General features: G+C 37.0%; 1 protein-coding gene across 1 annotated transcript; it reads right to left on the bottom strand.

Annotated features, from left to right (window-relative positions):
- Positions 1–1,731: 1,731 nt before the first annotated feature.
- LOC114052386 (ADP-ribosylation factor-like protein 6-interacting protein 1) lies at positions 1,732–13,079 on the bottom strand. Its single transcript, XM_027874964.1, has 6 exons — positions 12,909–13,079; positions 10,650–10,783; positions 10,123–10,242; positions 6,972–7,089; positions 6,066–6,150; positions 1,732–3,566 (listed from the first exon to the last, which is right to left on the bottom strand). The coding sequence occupies exons 1-6, from the start codon at positions 12,942–12,944 to the stop codon at positions 3,448–3,450; spliced, it is 612 nt and encodes a 203-aa protein (XP_027730765.1). The 5' UTR covers positions 12,945–13,079; the 3' UTR covers positions 1,732–3,447.
- Positions 13,080–17,041: the final 3,962 nt, after the last annotated feature.

The raw sequence follows: 17,041 nt of genomic DNA, 5'->3' as shown, positions 1-17,041 counted from the left end.
GCTTCTTAAGACTTGTCACTGGACTTGACCATCAATAGGTTATAACTTGCATTTTGTGTATTTATTTGGAAAATAACATAATCATTACTTTAACTCCTGTTACACAACAGATGAAACATGTATGGAAGTTTTTCAAAATTTTCTTCTTTCGTTATGCTTCCACTGCCCATTTATTTTTACTCTATACCCCTCAACTACACCTGAGGATACTACCAGCCCTCTGGATCATCCTAATGCCCCCCAGGGGGTGGTATCGCCCACTTCAGAAACTTATAACTCAAACTCACAACCCAGAAGTCATCCATGACTCTACTCACTGACATTCCCCAACCTCTCTATTCATCCATCAGTTACCAAGTTCCTTCTTTTCTTTCTTCAAAATCTTTCTCAAAACCATTGGCATCCCTCAATTACCTCTCACCTGGACAACTTGTATTCTTCCCAATCAATGTCTTTGCCTCCTCTCTCTATTCCATTCTCTACAGTTGTCAAAGGGTATTCTCAACACTCAAGTTAACCATACTGCTTAGGAACATTCTCTGGCTTTTTCCCTATTGAACTTGAAAATGCCAAGGTCCCCCCCAGCATCCTGGCCATCTTCAGTTGTCTTGATCCGTATTTGGCCACTGAACCCAGACGGCTTCAGAGGAAAAAGTGAGGCTGGCGACTTTGCACAGCCCTCCCTCACTTACATCCAATTCATTTGCATATCACGGCATCACCTCCCTCATGTCATGGTCCTCTTTGAGAATGAAGGACAAACAGCAACCTCTGTGAGCCGAGAAGGAGCTGCCCACTAGGGACCAAACTTCCAATTGGGTGACACTTGTTTCTTTTCTTTCTTTCCTTCTTTCTTTTCTGCCCAAAGGGAATGTAAATTTTAATCTCTGAAACTTTTCTTGTTTTCATTTCTTTCTCTTAAAGACCAGCCTTAACTCCAAATCACTCTGGTCCCAGACCAAGTCCTACTTGGTCACTGTTTGGGCCCTGATGGGCTCAAAATGAAAGTAAATAACAATTGTTTCTATTTTCACCAGAAACCCCGAGGGTCTTCCCCTGTCAGATCTTTTTTAAGAGGCCATTCTTTGCCTCATTTTTATTAAGCCTTAATCACTGAGGCGCTGCCTCAATCAAACTGAGACCCGTTAAAGATCTTAGCTTGAAAAAGTCAAGGTCCCCCACTGCATCCTGGGCCATTTTCAGTTGTCCTGATGCCCGCCTGGTCACTGGACCCACACGGCTCCAGAGGAGAAAGTGAGGCTGGTGACTTTGCACAGCTCTCCCTCACTTAAATCCAATTCATTTGCATGTTATGGCATCACCATCCTGATGTCATGGTCTTCTTCAGGAACAAAGAACAAATAGCAGCAGCAATTGAGCCTCTAGGATTAAATACAAACTCCTCAGTTTGGCATTTACAGCCCAGCACCAGACTTCAGCCTACCTTCTCAGGCTTATTTCACATTACTCCCCTTTCACACTTATGCTCCAACTAAATTGGCCCACTTGGTTCCCCAAACTAACACTGTCCCTCAAGGACCATATCAAGGGGACTATCTTAAAATCCAGAACCCTCTTTGCTATACAAATTGGCTTGTATGAGGTCTAAGACAGACCCTTTATAGTAAGTACCTGTAATGTTACAGTGAATTCAAGGTAACTCATTAACGTAATTATTTATAAGTTTGATTATACAATTTTCTTGGTTGAGCTTTAAAAAATGCTAGAATGTAAGTGAAGAGTTTAATTTTTTTATTCTTTCCCATCCCTCTTTATACTCTCCCCATCTCTTCCTACACAAAACACAGTAGAAGGAATAATACAGGATTAAAACAGCAGAGGTAATCAGTACAACACACAAAAAACAGCTATGAAGACAGGCTTATTTACAAGAGGAAATAAATGCAATATTTTCTAGGTGGTTTATATATCAGACAACATTCATAAAACTAATCATGCTACATGGGCTCCTTGGCTACAGTAGTATTCTGAAAACAAAAGTTTACTGTTAGGACATAAATATCACAGCCCAGTTTTTATAATTTCAGTGCAATTAAATTCACAAAACTACATTATAGTTAATAAGATTTTAAATATTGTTTCTAAACATTCCTTGACATTTTTCACACAGGACAGGGTGTTGCTGAAGAAGTGCTGCAAGTTTTGGGGGTTTCTTTATTCACATTCAAAGCTACCTCAATTTCTGGCTACTAAGCTGAATATAATTTGAATATCTGGTAACTTCAAAACATACAAACAGGGGCAGACTTTCTACTATACTTTTACCAATAGCCCTTTAGTTCTCTATGGAGTGGTGAAAGAAAAGGACACAGGCAATCACTTATTTTTATACTAAACCTATGGTGACAGCAGTGTCTTATAACTACTAACCTGAGTCATATCACAGGTCTGAGAATTTAAAATAGTATCTCATGAGATCTATTCTCTATTAGAGTGGGGCTTGACTAATTTAAGGGTTAAGTTTTATTATTTGGCCTTAGAGCTAGGAATGCCATAACTCTGTTTCTAGTGCTTTTATATAATGGTGACTCCATTCATTGGTTCTTCCTCTGCCCTCTCCCCCAGGCCAAGGATTTAGTTAATTATCTTATAATAGTAGGACTCTGTTAGGAGTTACTATAAGGAAACTTCTCAACAATTTACTAAACAGAAGTTACCATATTTTAAGTGCGAAGGCACAAGAGTGACCGAAAACAATGTGCCAGATTGCTACTTGGCAGAAATGATCAAATTTCTGCACACTGCCAAGGTGTTCCACAGGGGCAAAACATTAATGGTTGGTTAATCATCAGCTAGGCCATGGAACCACTTTTCAGTAATTCTGTGGGCATTTCCATGATAATGAATAGGAATGGAAAATTAATGCTAATTGGTCTCTATCAGAAGTGACAAAATTGGATGTTACATCCATGGAGCCAACTTCTTGAAGCAGGATATGAAACCTACTTCCTACACCCACAGACCACCACTGTTTCTCTAGAAAGAAAAGTTTAACCTGAGATTTTCCACTGTTAAGATGGACTGTATTACTCAAGTTACCGTTAACATTCTAAAAGATTAAAATGAATTACAATACTAGTGAGTTACTAAACTACTATACTAGAGGGGTTGTTTCAGTTCCCTAAAAATGCCAGTTCAGTTAACCTTGGGTAATGAAATAAGAACAAGTCCAGAGGGGACCATCTCACAGACTGCTATTTCTCAAGTTATCAATATAAATCAGTGAAGACACATTCTGTTGAACTTTATGCAGACACCATACATAGGGCCTTTCAATTGGCCAGTCTCAAATTTTTATCAAGAGCCAATCAGAAGTTAAATAAGAAAGTAAAAATATACTTCCATAACATTTTAGTACACATACTTTGTAGAAACTGTTCCCAAGGACACTATGCCACATTTATGATACTGAATGAAACAGATGCGTCATTCATTTTTCTTCTCCTTTTGTTTGAGGAGCTTGTTTATCTCCCTTTTGGCCATTCCAATGTACTTTGAAATGATTCCATGTTGGTTTAGTCCAGGAAGTAGCAGTAAGAAAGTTACTAAAAGCAAAAAGAAATTAAGTTAAGGAACATGTATCAAATAATGTGCTTCAAATTATGGTTATATACATTTGTTTTATCTCTCTCCTAGTATTTACAGTGTTCCTAAAGGAAAGCAATAGTTCATATTTTTCTCTGTCTCTGAAAGTACCTCGCACATAATAGGTATTATATAAACATTTTTATTTTTCCTCTTAAAAAATTTATTTTCCTGGAGTAAAACAAGTAACAAACCTTTTAACAAACATACATAGTCAATCAAGCAAAACAAATCCCTATACTGGTCGTGTCCACAAAACATATACCTCATTCATGCATCCTGACTCCACTACTTCTGTCAAAAGGAGGGCAGCCTTCTTTTAACATTTCTTATCAAACTAACAATTGAGTTGGAATCTAATAGTCATACTTTCCATGCACAGTTAAACAATTCAACTCTTCACTGTCCTTTACTCTTGAATCCCATTCCTCTGTCCTATCAATGCTAACAACTTAACCAAACCCCAAACCTAGACCAACTGTGATCATTTACCTCCTCCACTGCTATTCATGCTGCTGAACAACTGGAAGAAATCACACAACTAATCTGACTAGTCTCACTATGAGTTTATGCTGTCTAATCTCAACTGTGCCCTCAAAGAACAAGCCACTTCTTCCTAAATGATTCTTTGAGCCACTCCTCACAAAGGCTGTTTGAAATCATTTTCTTCCCTCAAATTTCTCACACACTCTCTCTCAACCAGGGATCTTGCTTCGCTTTCCTGGACCAAAAAAAAAAAAAAAAAAAAAAAAGACATCATTTTAAGCATCTCTTTTCTACATCTTGTAACCCCTTAACATTATTCCTCATTCAATCCTGTTATATCTATCTCTGAATAGGGATCTATCTTGTTAAAGTCAACCTCCTCTACATGTACCTTGACCTCACCATTTCCCTATCTTCTTCAGCAGTTTGCCCCCATAATCACCCTTTTTTTACAATCTTCTTTATTCCTTCTCTGATGCCTACAAGCATGCCCAAGTCTCCTCCATCCTGAAAAAAGCCCTCAACAGAACCAACTATCCCTCAAGCTATTATTCTCTCCTGTTTCACAAACTCATTGAAAAAGCTGTTTATACTTACTGCCTCCACTTCCTCTCCTTATTTACTTCTCATCTCTTTGCAATCTGACTTCTGACCTCATACGTCAACAGAAAATATTCTCCCAAAGTTACCAGCGTTTGACACAGTTGACCCTCTCCTCTTCCTCTTAGATACATTTTCCTCTTGGAATTTTATGAGATTGTTCTCACTTAGTTCTTTTCCCACCTGTCTGACCATAACTTTACTGGTTCATCAAATATACATGACAACTCCTAAATGAGATACTACAAGGCTCTGTGCTGGGCCTCTTTGTTCTCTCGCTGTACTCTATCAACTAATTAAACTCACAAATTCCAACGGGTTTAATACACTGATTCTCAAATCTGGGTCTCCCTAACCCTAGTCTCTCTCCTGAGCTCCATGAATAAATCTTTAGCTGACTATAGGATACTCAGACAAGACATTCAGTCAGCATTTCAAAATTGACATACTCAAAACAAAATTCATTCTTGTTGTGCACCCCTCTCCCAAACTTCCCTATTTCTGTCAAGAAGTCCACCCTCCTTCATGTCACTTAGGTTTCCACCCTTGGCATTAACTTTGATTCTTCATAGTCACTCACCCTCCATAGCCAATCAGTTGCCAATTCCTGTTTCTATTTCCACATTATCTCTCTTTTTTCCACGCTATCCCTCTCAAACAACCCATTATCTATGTTCCCTTTACCACTACTTTAGTTCTGGGCCTCATCACCTCTTACCTGAACTTCCGTAACTGACTTCTAATTGGTCTCCCTGCTCCAAGTTTCTCTCCCACAGAGGTGCCAAAGTGAATTTCCTATAGTATAGGCCTGACCATGTCACTTTTCTACTCAAACTCCAGAGGTGCCATATTACCTCTAGGATCAAATATTATAAAATCCCCCATTTGGCATTTAAAGCTCTTTACAACTTGACCCCTTTCTACTTTTCCAGTCTTCTTGTGACATTACTCCCCTGCACACCCTCTGTACTTCAGACATTCTACATTACATGATGTTCTATCTCCCACTTTTACGCCTTAGAATTGGCCGCCTGTATGCCTAGAATGATATTTCTCTTCACGTTCATGTCTCAAGAATTGTTTCCTTCCTTCAGAACTCTGTTCCAGTGCCAACTTCTGCTTGAAATATTTCAATCCCCCTAGCTGTTAGTGTCTGCCAAAAAAAAAAATTTACCCTTATATTTATTTATATTCAATTATATATGTGCATGGTTTTTTCTCTCCTTGCAGAATATTAACTCCTTGAGGCCAGAGACTTTTTCATATCTTTGCTATCCTCCAGCACAATGCCTGGCACATAATAAGAGCTTACAAAAATGCTCATTGTTTGATAGATAGCATATTCCTTTAGTTCAGTCTCTAAAAAGGCTTACCAATAAGGTAGGTGAGGAAAAGATTGTGGACTTGCTGTCCAATCCAAGCAACTGCAGCGAGGGAAACAATCATGGTCATGAAGTACTAAAAAATAAAAACGAAAAAGAATTCCTTGTTAACAAAGATAGGATACCTAAAACAATTAAGTTCTTTAGGACTTTGTTATTACCACAAAGCAAATACAACTGATCTAAGTTTAAATGTTCTATTTTCACTCTTTACTCAGATGTTCTAACATAAATCACCATCCCTTCTGCACTGTGACTTTCCCCATCACAATTCTGATATATTGCAGGTGCGCATAAGACATTTTTTTAGGATTTTTGTGGTCGCCACAGATGACACTCAAACGCCAGCACATGACACAGAAAAAGTTTAGAAAATCAGAAATGCATAAAATATATGTATAGTATTGTATAATAACCCAAATTTTATAATAAGGTACTGTAAACACCCCATAAGAGAAAAAGAAAAAATTCAGACTTCTTTTCTCGTACGAAGAGAGGGCCAAAAAATTTTACATGGATTTTCCAGACTTCGGGATATTGTGTCCTAACCCCCACAACTGTATTAGTTCAGAAGCTAACCACTGCTACTGAAAAGACTCTTCCTATAATTGTATTATATAAAAATAAAGCAACACAAGGGGATATTTATTCTAAATACAGTACAGGCATTTTACTTTTGTTTCAACAAAGTATAAGAGAAAAAATAAGGAACAAAACCTTCTTATCTACAAGAGGAAATATTACCCCAAAACAACCAAGTACAGATAATGTAACTTTCTGACTTGCATGACCTAAGCATTACTACCAAAAAACCTCATATTTCATAGCCTACAAATATTATGCTACTTTGAAGTCAGATTAGCAGATATATTAGACAAATGTGTCAAAATCAAGTACCATTTTAGGTTTTTCTTCCTTCAGCGTGAAGAGGCGTCTCCACCAGCCAACAGCTCTGCGCCGTGTCTTCACTAGATTGCTGCAAATTTCATGGAATCTTTGCTGTTGCTCAGTAGTCCTAGTGAAATAACAACACCCAACCACCCCACTCTTACTGTGAGCAAATTTTATATAGAACAAGAAGTCATATACACAATTTTGCCATCTTAGATATTAAGATTCTCTCTACTAAAGCAAAGTTTGGTTAAAGAACCACAACAAAGCAAAATATTTTATCCTATACATGTAGAAAGTATCATAAAATTACATGGCTCCAAAAATCATGTTTTGTAAACCTCACACGGTCAGTAGGATTTAATTAATTCATTACTATATGAGAACATAGAGAAAATCTTGAAGAGTCAGAGGCTGCCCATATAAGAGGGGTATGTGGCTTACCAGCCCCAGTCTTAAGTTCCCATGGAAACAAGAAAGAGTTACAAAGTTTCTTATCAATGGCAAAAAAGTCTATATTCAATGCAATTTCACCTTTAAAATAAACATACTCCTGGATATCCTATATAAACTGAGCCATCTTTATTTCTGCATTTTAAACTTTCATGGAACCCTAAAATTAAAGACTAAAATTTATTAACATTCCTAAAGCCTAGACCTGACTATGTTATATATCTACTCAAAATCTTCAATGATTCCGTATTGTCGAGGATAAAATATAAAAACTTCAGCCTGGCATTTAAAGCCCTCCACAATCTGGCTCCCACCATTTTTTTTTTCAGTATTCTATTATTTCCTTTTTCAAGCAGTCTATTTTATTCAACCTGGTCTGTTAAGCTGCTTCCTAGAAATAACTATAAATTAAAATGTGTGTGTGTGTGTGTGTGTGTGTGTGTGTGTGTATATGCCTCACCTATGTCTTGAATCCCTAACTTCCTTCAAAGAATTGCTACGTGTGGTCTTTGTCTTGTCTTCTAAGAAATCAAGAGCCTCTTGTTTTAATTCTCAGTAGGCATTCAGTTAAGAACACAAAGTATACAGCTTTAGTAGAATGCAACTTAAAGTAATAGTACAGCATCCAAATAATATGATTTTATGCTGCCTTAAGAGATACAGGACCCAGAATAAGGAAGGAGGTAGTCCAACTATACTCTTGTTATAGTCAGATCACATCTAGACTCCCTAGGTCAATTTTGGGCTTCACATTTTAAGAAGGATTGGGTAAGGAGCCTTAAGCACATGCTATATTAGAAGGTAAAGAAAATAGGCATATTCAGCCAGAAGACTTGAAAGTAGATATTACAGCAATTTTCAAGTATTTGAAGAGCTGCCTTATGCAAAGTTTCAAGGAACAGATCTAAGAAAAATGGTTAGGTTACAAAAATGCAGATTTAAATCCAAGATAATATAATTTCCTAATAATAACAGCCATTTAAAAGTCTTAAGGGCTGGGAAGTATCAGGATACAGTGAGACCCCCTTATCAGAGGTCCCTAATCAAAGGATGACCATTGGTTAGACATTTTTATACTTAGCTGACCCCTTAAGGTCTTTTCTAACTCTGAGATGAAGCGATTTGTATTTTTGGAGGTTTGTATTTTAGAAGTCTTTCCCCACCCCTTTTTTTATTTAGAGAAAAATCTTTATGGATTTAGTAATCAAATTTTAGGAACAAATGGTGGCTGTAAAATCCGTCCACTCTAATTTTATTTAATCACTTTTTAACAAAAATGTATAAGTGTATTTCAACATAGTAAAAATAAATGCTAAAAGAATATAAAATGGCTTATATTTTGGGGTTATATAAAATAGCATTTTTTCTTTAGGTTATATAATAAAAAACAGTATATGTGTACTGAATACACATGAACATTTATATGAAACTGCTATGCTAGCCATTCTGGAAAACAATTTGGAAGTATGTCAAAAAAGTGAACTGTGCATACCCTTAGGCCCAAAGATACCACTGTTAGGTCTACACCCCCAAAGACACCAAAGAAGGAAGAAAAGGACCCATAAATACAAAAATATTTATAGGAGCTCATTTTGTGATGGCAAAGAACTAGAAACAATACCCATAACTGAAAGCGGAAACCAGCTGAGGAATGGTTTAACAAATTATAGTATATCAATGTAATGGAATGATGAAGGGGACAATTCCAAAGGATGACTTGTAAGAATTGATGCTGAGTGAAGTACGCAGAACCAAGAGAATAATTTGTACAGAAAACAACAATAACGTAAAGACAACCTTAAAAGACTACAATGAACAACCATGAGGCAAAAGCACTAAGGATAAAACATGCTACCAAGAGTAGGCAGAAAGAAAAAAAGACTTGTTCATTGAAATGAAAAACAAAAATGAAAAATGCTAAGAATGAAAATCTATAACGCATATGGTTTATTCTGAACCATTATACTGAAAACCTAATCTCATTTTAGGCATGTTCATTAATTTGTTAGGGATTTTTTAAAAAAGTTACATGAAGATTTTTTTTATGAAACGAAAGAATAAGACCCATAGACTTTCAAGAGTATAGTCACAACTTCATATAATAGTCAAGGAAACATATATCTGGAACCATAGCTACCACCTAGTCCAAACTATAAATAGAAACCCAGAGAAGTGACTTAAGTCACACAGCTAGTTAGTAACTGAGTTGGTTCTTGGAGTTCATTCTATTCACTAGAGTAGCCTATTCTTATGAATGGCATTTGTAAAATTTTTTTATAGTTCAGATTTCATGGTGAAAAATCAGTTTGTTTTTCAGGATTTGTTTTCAGATATACCATAGGAAATAACACAGTAACTTCACTTCCCACCAGGTTTAAAAAAAAAAGGGAACACATTCACAACAAATAATATATTTTCAGTGGTGGTTAAACTTCTTTCAAGGCCAAATTCAGTCAGTTTCAACTAACTCCTTAATATCTTTAATTCAGCTGTATTTCTCAAAACAATTCTTTCCACCAGTCAGAAGTCGAAAGACTTCTCATAAGATACTTAACCATTTTTACTCTACTTTCCTGATGAATGTTAAACCCTGAATCCTAGACACATAAGCTAGCAATTAAATTAGGCATCCTAATATAACAACAAATTCACCCTCCCCTCAATGCCAAGCATATTGAGTTACCAAAGTTCTTACTTAACTTACCATTTATTGGAGCCAAATATTCTAGGAGCAAGAATGGGTACAAGGTAGTCAGCCAGGCACAAAAACATAACAAAACAGGAAATACCAGAAAGAACAGATGGATCTAAGTAGTAGATCAAACTATTAAAGAAAAAAAATTTAAATATCAGATTAGTAGACATTTTATCCCATAAAAAACAAAAATATAAAAAGCACTCACTGAAAGCAAAGCACTGATCTAGATGAAGGAGCAGATATAAAGTTATGACAAGGTAAGCATGATTCCAATACCTCAAAGGGCTTAAAAGTCTAGTAGATGAGTTTAGCACCAATACAGTTATAAAATACATCACATGATAAATGCATTAGAGCATTATAAAGCAAAGCTTACATAAATAATGAAATGTGAGAAAGCTGACCTAAGAAAATGCATTCTTTACAGATTATATATTACAAAAGATTTAGGGCACTGCCAATGGGAGGCTTAATAAAGGTGCAAGTAAATACTGAAGGACAATATCAAAACAACCACCTCAAAGCTCACTTACAGGAATACCAAAGAAACCACACCCACGACTGCAGGTGGAAACCAGGCTCTCTCCCATCGAAGTATTTTATCAGCTATTAGCATCACTTCTCCCCATCCTTGTAACTGTTCTTCCAGGCTGGCAGTTTCTGCAGCCTGTACACAAGAAATACTTAAAATAGTCATTACAATATTCTTAACAGTAGTTCTGGCTATCTAAAAGCTAAATTCTTTTATGATGCTAAAATGTTCATAAAATATCTATTCTCAGCTGAAACTAGCCAATAATTCTAATTTTTCAAAAAGTCGTAGGGGTCACCCAAGAAAAACCCCCTTATATATCAAAATATTTATAGCAGAATTTTTTTGTACAAGCATAGAGCTAGAAATAAATTAGATTTCCATCAACTGGAACTGACTAAAAAAGTTGTGGCACATCAATGTGATGAAATAATACTGTACCAAAAGAAATTATGAAAATGATATGAATAAAGAAAAACATGAAAATATTTATGAACTGATAGTAAAGTAAGCAAAATGGAAAAATGTAAACAATGACTACAACAACGTAGAAAAAGAAGAAAACAATGAAAACTAAATAAAAACTGTGAAATGATAATGAGCAAGTTAGGACCCAAAGGCACCTGAGTATGGTACACTACACATGATGTCAGACATTTTTGATGTATTGATTAGTTTTGTTGAACTATTTTTTCTTCTTTGTTGTACGAGATGGCTCTCTAGGAGGAAGGTGGGAAAGGGATAAACTGGAAAATGTAGGGGATATAAAGATAAAAGACAACAAAAAATTAATAAAGTCATTAGACTGAAAGGTTAAATTTTTATTTAATGTAACTTTATCAAAGGATTATTAACTCTAGGTTCAGGTCTCAGAAGTTTCTAAAACAAAAATCACCATTTTAGTAAACCTATCAATTTGGGTAATAAAAGTAATTTACATCTTTCTTGGACTAAGAGGGTCTCTAAGATGTCTTTCAAATTTTCAAGATTTTCCAGACAACCCTCAATTTACAATATAGCTTTCTTGTAACAAGAAACCATTAGATTTTTTTTTAACATCACTGAAATCCAGATGTATTGCATTAGTAACATAAAATAGATGAAGCCTGATTTCATCAAATTGGGATGTTCCATCTTAAACTCAACACAACTTCCCCTTGTAGTTTGTGGAAGAATCTGAGGAATCAAACTGTCATAACGTGAAACTGTTGAATGCAAAATATAGCAGAACTAGCATAGCTGATGTAAAAAAAAAGAATAATACAGCTAAAAATTGCTTGCAATCTGAAAATTAATGTGAAACCTAGTTATTTCTAAAAGTCACTTAGAATTAATTAGATGAGAAATACTGTAGTATTCCTTTATCTTACAACATGCAAGTCACTGTACTTTGTGAGATTCATTTTCCTCACTTGCAAAATGAAGGGGTAAAAAAGCTCCCACCTCTAAATCTTAAAATTGTTATCTTACTAAAATTCTACCAGGCCTAATCCACTTCATGACCTCCATGAGATTTCAATTAATTGAATTGACCTTCCAGAACACAATAGAGCAAAGAACACTCAGGTTTTCTAAGTGATCTGAGCCTGTCAACGCGTATCTCCAGATCTGAATTTTCTAATGTCTATAAAAGTGTTGAACAGGTCCAGACAATCTCGAAGACCCTTTTCCAGCTCGGGGAGCCCCATGACTGCCTTACACCACAATCCCGGTCAAATGACAAATATTCCAGTGGTCTTCCAAAAAATCACAGGGAAGGTAATCTGCAATCTCCAGTCCACCTCCCCCCCCCGCCAATTCTATGGGCATTAAGAAGCCTTCACCCTTAGATGAGCTCATCCGAAAACTGGGGAAAATTCTATTTCTTCTCAACCTTGTTGTTTTCCCCGAAAGGTAGCAGAGAACCCGAAGGGTTGGGCTAAAAGGCCTGACCAAGCTCCAGCACCGGAGGGTCGGGTAGGATTTACTTCCTCATCTTACCCACATCCATCTTTCCTTCCCAACCCCCACCTTCTTCAGACGACTAAACACAAGGCCTGCAGCCTGCCCCACCCAGCGCAGGATCCACTCGGGAAGTTAAGAGCGGATCTTTAGACAATCAAACACCTGGGGAGCAGAGAGGTCAGGGATTAAGAGCCTTCTCTCGCCCATGAGCCTAGACCTGGGGCGACTAGGCCACAAGGCTGGCCGCGACACCTAACAAACCCACCGGGAGGAAGGCCTGGGCCTTGTCCCTGCTACGAGTTTCGGAGTCACTCACCAACAGGTTGCTGCTGCGATTGTCCCCTTCAGCCATGGTCACTGTAGCACCTCTCAGGATAACCAGCCGGCGCCTCCGGGTCCCTACATAAAAAATAGTAACAGCCCTTCGCAAGAGCCTTAAAAGATATGGCCTTGCTACCCAGGCCTTTTTATAGGCCGGCTCCCTTTCCCGACAGGCCTCACGAGCCTGTTTTTTTATTGGTAAAATTCAGGCGAAGCTGAGGCTCATACCAGCCAACCACGAGCCAGTGCATGTTTTCAAAACGAGGCTGAGAAAGATGTAAAGAAAGCCCTGGGTTGAGGGGCGGGGAGATGAGTTGGTTGGCCAATCATCCTTCGCATCCGTTCTAAAACCCTCCTTTCCCTCAACATACCTCCCTCCCCTCCCCTCCACTTCACAGGTTCGGAAGCCGTTCAACTGTCACAGAAAGGGAAAGGATTAGAGAGGCGCGCGTGCGCGAAGAGCCAGACGCAGGCGCAGATTTTTTTTTTATTCTCCGTGGGTCGTCTCGGTAAAATGACGAAGCGCTCAACATAACAGTGGTTCTTTGGCCCTTTACCCCAGACGGGAGCTTTCCTATTATATTTCATTCCCATTTTGCAAAACGCCACTAATGAAGACAGAGAGTGGCCATACGTTAGGGAAGGGAGGGGCTGGTGTTTGATTTTTATGACTGGTGCAACTGAGTGGCACCAGCCAGTGAAGTCAGGAGGACCCGAGTTAAAATGTGGCTTCAGACAGCTAGTAGTGATCCTTGGGCAAGTCACAACCCTGACTGCCTCCAATTTTTTTTTTTAAATATGGATGATACAAGCTTTTGCGAGAGTCTCCTGGGCTTTGTCTAATGGGTGTGCCTGGTAATACCCCTGATGACTTGTGTGAGTCGCCCCCCCATCGGCATTCTGGGGCTTCGTGCCACGTGACTTTGAGCAAGTTACTTCACCTACCAACCTTTGCCACTACTCCCCTCTCCAGCAGTTCTAGGGCCTAAATAGAGACTAGACACAGGACAAGGTCACATAGTAATGGTTTCTCATTTTTGTAGTGCCTTAGAGTTTGAAAGGGACTTGGTAAGTATTTTATCCTTATAACCACCATAGGGTAGGTACTAGTATTATCCTTATTTTACGGAAGAGGACTGCTCAGTCACAGCAAGTACCTGAGGCCGTTTTTGAACCCAGGTTTTCCTGATTGCATATGCAGTGCTGTATCCACTGGGCCCCTAAGATAAAGTGCATAAATTTTTTTTAGAAATTGCTTAGCCACAAGTCTGTAAGAAGCAAACTCTGTACCTTTTAAACTATCATGGACATTTGGATTTAGCATTAGGAAATAGAACTGCTAAACCATGAACTTCTCTAGAAGGGAAAGTAAGACTTTTCCCAAAATTTGCAGTTACGCTTTACATCAGATTCCCCGGAGATCGTAGTTACTTCTGAAGGCAAGATTAGTCAGATGCAGTGTAGTGGTTGTAGGTAATATTCAATGTTGAAGAAATATTTAAGAGCTCATTTGTTTTGTGAAGGGTCAAGTGTGAGAGGAAAAGTTTAGATAAGAAACTTACTTTTTTTGAGGGATGGGAAGAACTCAAGACTGGCAGGTCGGGGAGTATTAAAGTTGAATAGGTAAGGTGGAATACGCTCAACTAAAGTTAAGCTCCTCAAAAAAGGTCTTGAGGAAAAAGTGGAATAATTGATGTCAAAACTTTTTCTCTCTCTCTCACAGAATTGCAAGAATATATTTTTATTTTGAAAATCCTCTCCTAAGAAGGAAGATGCTTTAGGCCAGGTGGTAAATACCTATGGTAAGAATACAGAATAAAACAGAACTGTTAGGTGCTATATGAAATATTATCCATATTGTAGAGCCTTCTTGTGCACTTATTCCATACTCACAGCCTAACAGTTACATGAGTAAGGTTTGTCTAAGTTTTCCAGTAAGTCCCTCCCCCACCTTTTACTACTGAAGTTTACCATTAGAATAGTTTTGGAATTTTTTTAAGGGGAAAAGAAACCCTATGGAGTTAATAGATTGTTAATGTTTAAATTATAAACAGAAAAAAATGGATTATATCTTCAGTAAATTCTCTGTTTTACTTAAAATACATGCTTCATACTATAGATTCTCCCAGCCCTTTTCTGGCTTTTATAATATACACTCTTATAATATGCAGATGGGAGGTTGTATTTGTTTACTTTGAAAAGTGCCAAATCATAATGGGACAAACACACCTACTAACAGACTTTGCAAATTAAGCTGATAAGCCATCCATCTAACTTTTGGGTAAATTTATGATTGTCTTTATTTTGAAACTAGTATGCTTGGATTTAAAAAAAAAAAAACTCAAAATGAAAGCAGTTCAATTGGAGCCATGAAACCACAACTGCCCTGTATGATTTTCAAGATTTTTCAGTTTTGCAACTGAATTTCTTTTGAAGTGATAATTCTTTCATCCAATTTCATAAACATGTACCTTTAAACATTTTAAAAATTATGAAAACTTGGTTGGGGGTAACAAACAATTGTACACATCTAGAGCTGTAGGAAGGTAAGACTTTTTATATTTAGTGTTAGGGCTAGAAAGTATTTTTAGTAGTCTGCCTTGATCAATAAATTCAGAATTTAACATTAGCCCAGTTGAATTTAAACCTTTATTTCTTGAAAAAGGTATTTTATACAATCTTTGCCATGTTGATGCAATGTATGCACAAAATTTGCTTGTAAATTTTTTCTCCCAAAAGATGCATTATTAACATTTTCAGGAAGCTGGTGTGATACACTCACAAAATTGGGAAGGCAATACAACCTTTGTACAGAGCAGCCACTTCCTTTTTATACAGTTCTGTTAGGAAAAAGGAAGATTCTTTTTAAATTATTTGCCCTCACAATAAAGATAAATGGAGAAATTATTCATGTCACATATTCTGATTACCATTAGAAGTGGCAGGGAAAGAAAGGTGTTTCACACCAGAAAAAAGTAATGGACAAAAAAAAAAGTAATGGACAAGGGGTATAAATTGTTGAGCTGAACAAAACATCTGAGGTTTGAATCTTGTAAAAATATGCTTATATCAGCTTGTTTTAAAAAAAATTAAAAACAAAGCATCTTTCCACAACTCTGTATTTCTGAGCAACATGCAATTCTTTACTATTTACCACTTTTGAAAATTACTAATAATTGCATTACATTTTTACATTATTAATACAACAGTTTTTCCTTAATAAACCCACACAACTGAGTATGGAAAACCAATTGATCTATAGTCTGCTTGTTTTACAATCCACCCTTTCAAATGAGAAATTCTCTTGGCTAGGGCCAAGTGTTCTGCACTTCTTGTTAATGACGTTGAAATGTTGCTATTCCCAATACAGGTATAAAGAGCAGGAAAAGTGCAAGGAAACCCACACAACTTCATAGTATGATCAATTTCTTTTCCATCCTATCTCTAGAAAAAAAATTTACCTTACCTAGCTAAGCTACCATTTTTTTCCCCCCAGAGAAGGTACTTGCTAACTAGAAACATCAAAGCATAAGCCACATTCTTTCAGTGAATGTTATGTTAACAATATTCTACCTCTAAAGCCTAAGGAAAATAAAATATCTTAATTCAATTTTATTGATAAGGTGTAAGCCAAGTGAGAAATGGAAGGTCACTGATTTTAATAGTTATCGAATTTCATGTAAAAACATCAAGAGTGATAATAGTAAATAATTTGTCATTTTCTTTTGAATGAGCAGCTCAATTTGGCTTAAAGAAATTGGCTGAATTGTAGTTTACATCTCAAAAGGAGGGAAAACTGCCAAGAGGAGCACAGAAAAGAAACCAGCTCCTTTTGTTTTGGTGCTACTCAAATAAGCAACCTTCAAAAGTAATTACAAAAACGCTAAGGAGAATGGAAGGGGGAAGACTTTTCAGGCTTAAAGTACTGCCTATAACTTAAGAAGGGACTTAGATTGCACTTATACTCTAATATTTGGCTGTATTCACACTGCCCTGCTCAGAAATTTTAAAGGGCTCTTTCCTTAAAATTTTACAGATTAGACCAACCAAACAGTGGAGAAAACCCCTACAATGCAGGTAACACAACACTGGAAAACCATTTAGAAAAAGATGGGGAGACAGGATTAA

This window comes from Vombatus ursinus, unplaced genomic scaffold (assembly GCF_900497805.2).
Source record: "Vombatus ursinus unplaced genomic scaffold, bare-nosed wombat genome assembly UNPS02014807.1, whole genome shotgun sequence".
Classification (NCBI taxonomy): domain Eukaryota; kingdom Metazoa; phylum Chordata; class Mammalia; order Diprotodontia; family Vombatidae; genus Vombatus; species Vombatus ursinus.
Note: the sequence above shows the minus strand (reverse complement) of the source record. Positions and strands in the feature narration are given on the sequence as shown.

Bases quoted from the DNA above. Each gene is read 5' to 3' on its own strand.
- LOC114052386 (XM_027874964.1), bottom strand. From the start codon at position 12,944: ATGGCTGAAGGGGACAATCGCAGCAGCAACCTGTTG. The intron at 10,243-10,649 runs GTAAGTGAGCTT...TTTCTTTAATAG, and splicing joins GTGGTTTCTTTGGTATTCCT to TTTGATCTACTACTTAGATC. The intron at 6,151-6,971 runs GTACTTGATTTT...TTTATTTTTTAG, and splicing joins AGGAAGAAAAACCTAAAATG to TACTTCATGACCATGATTGT.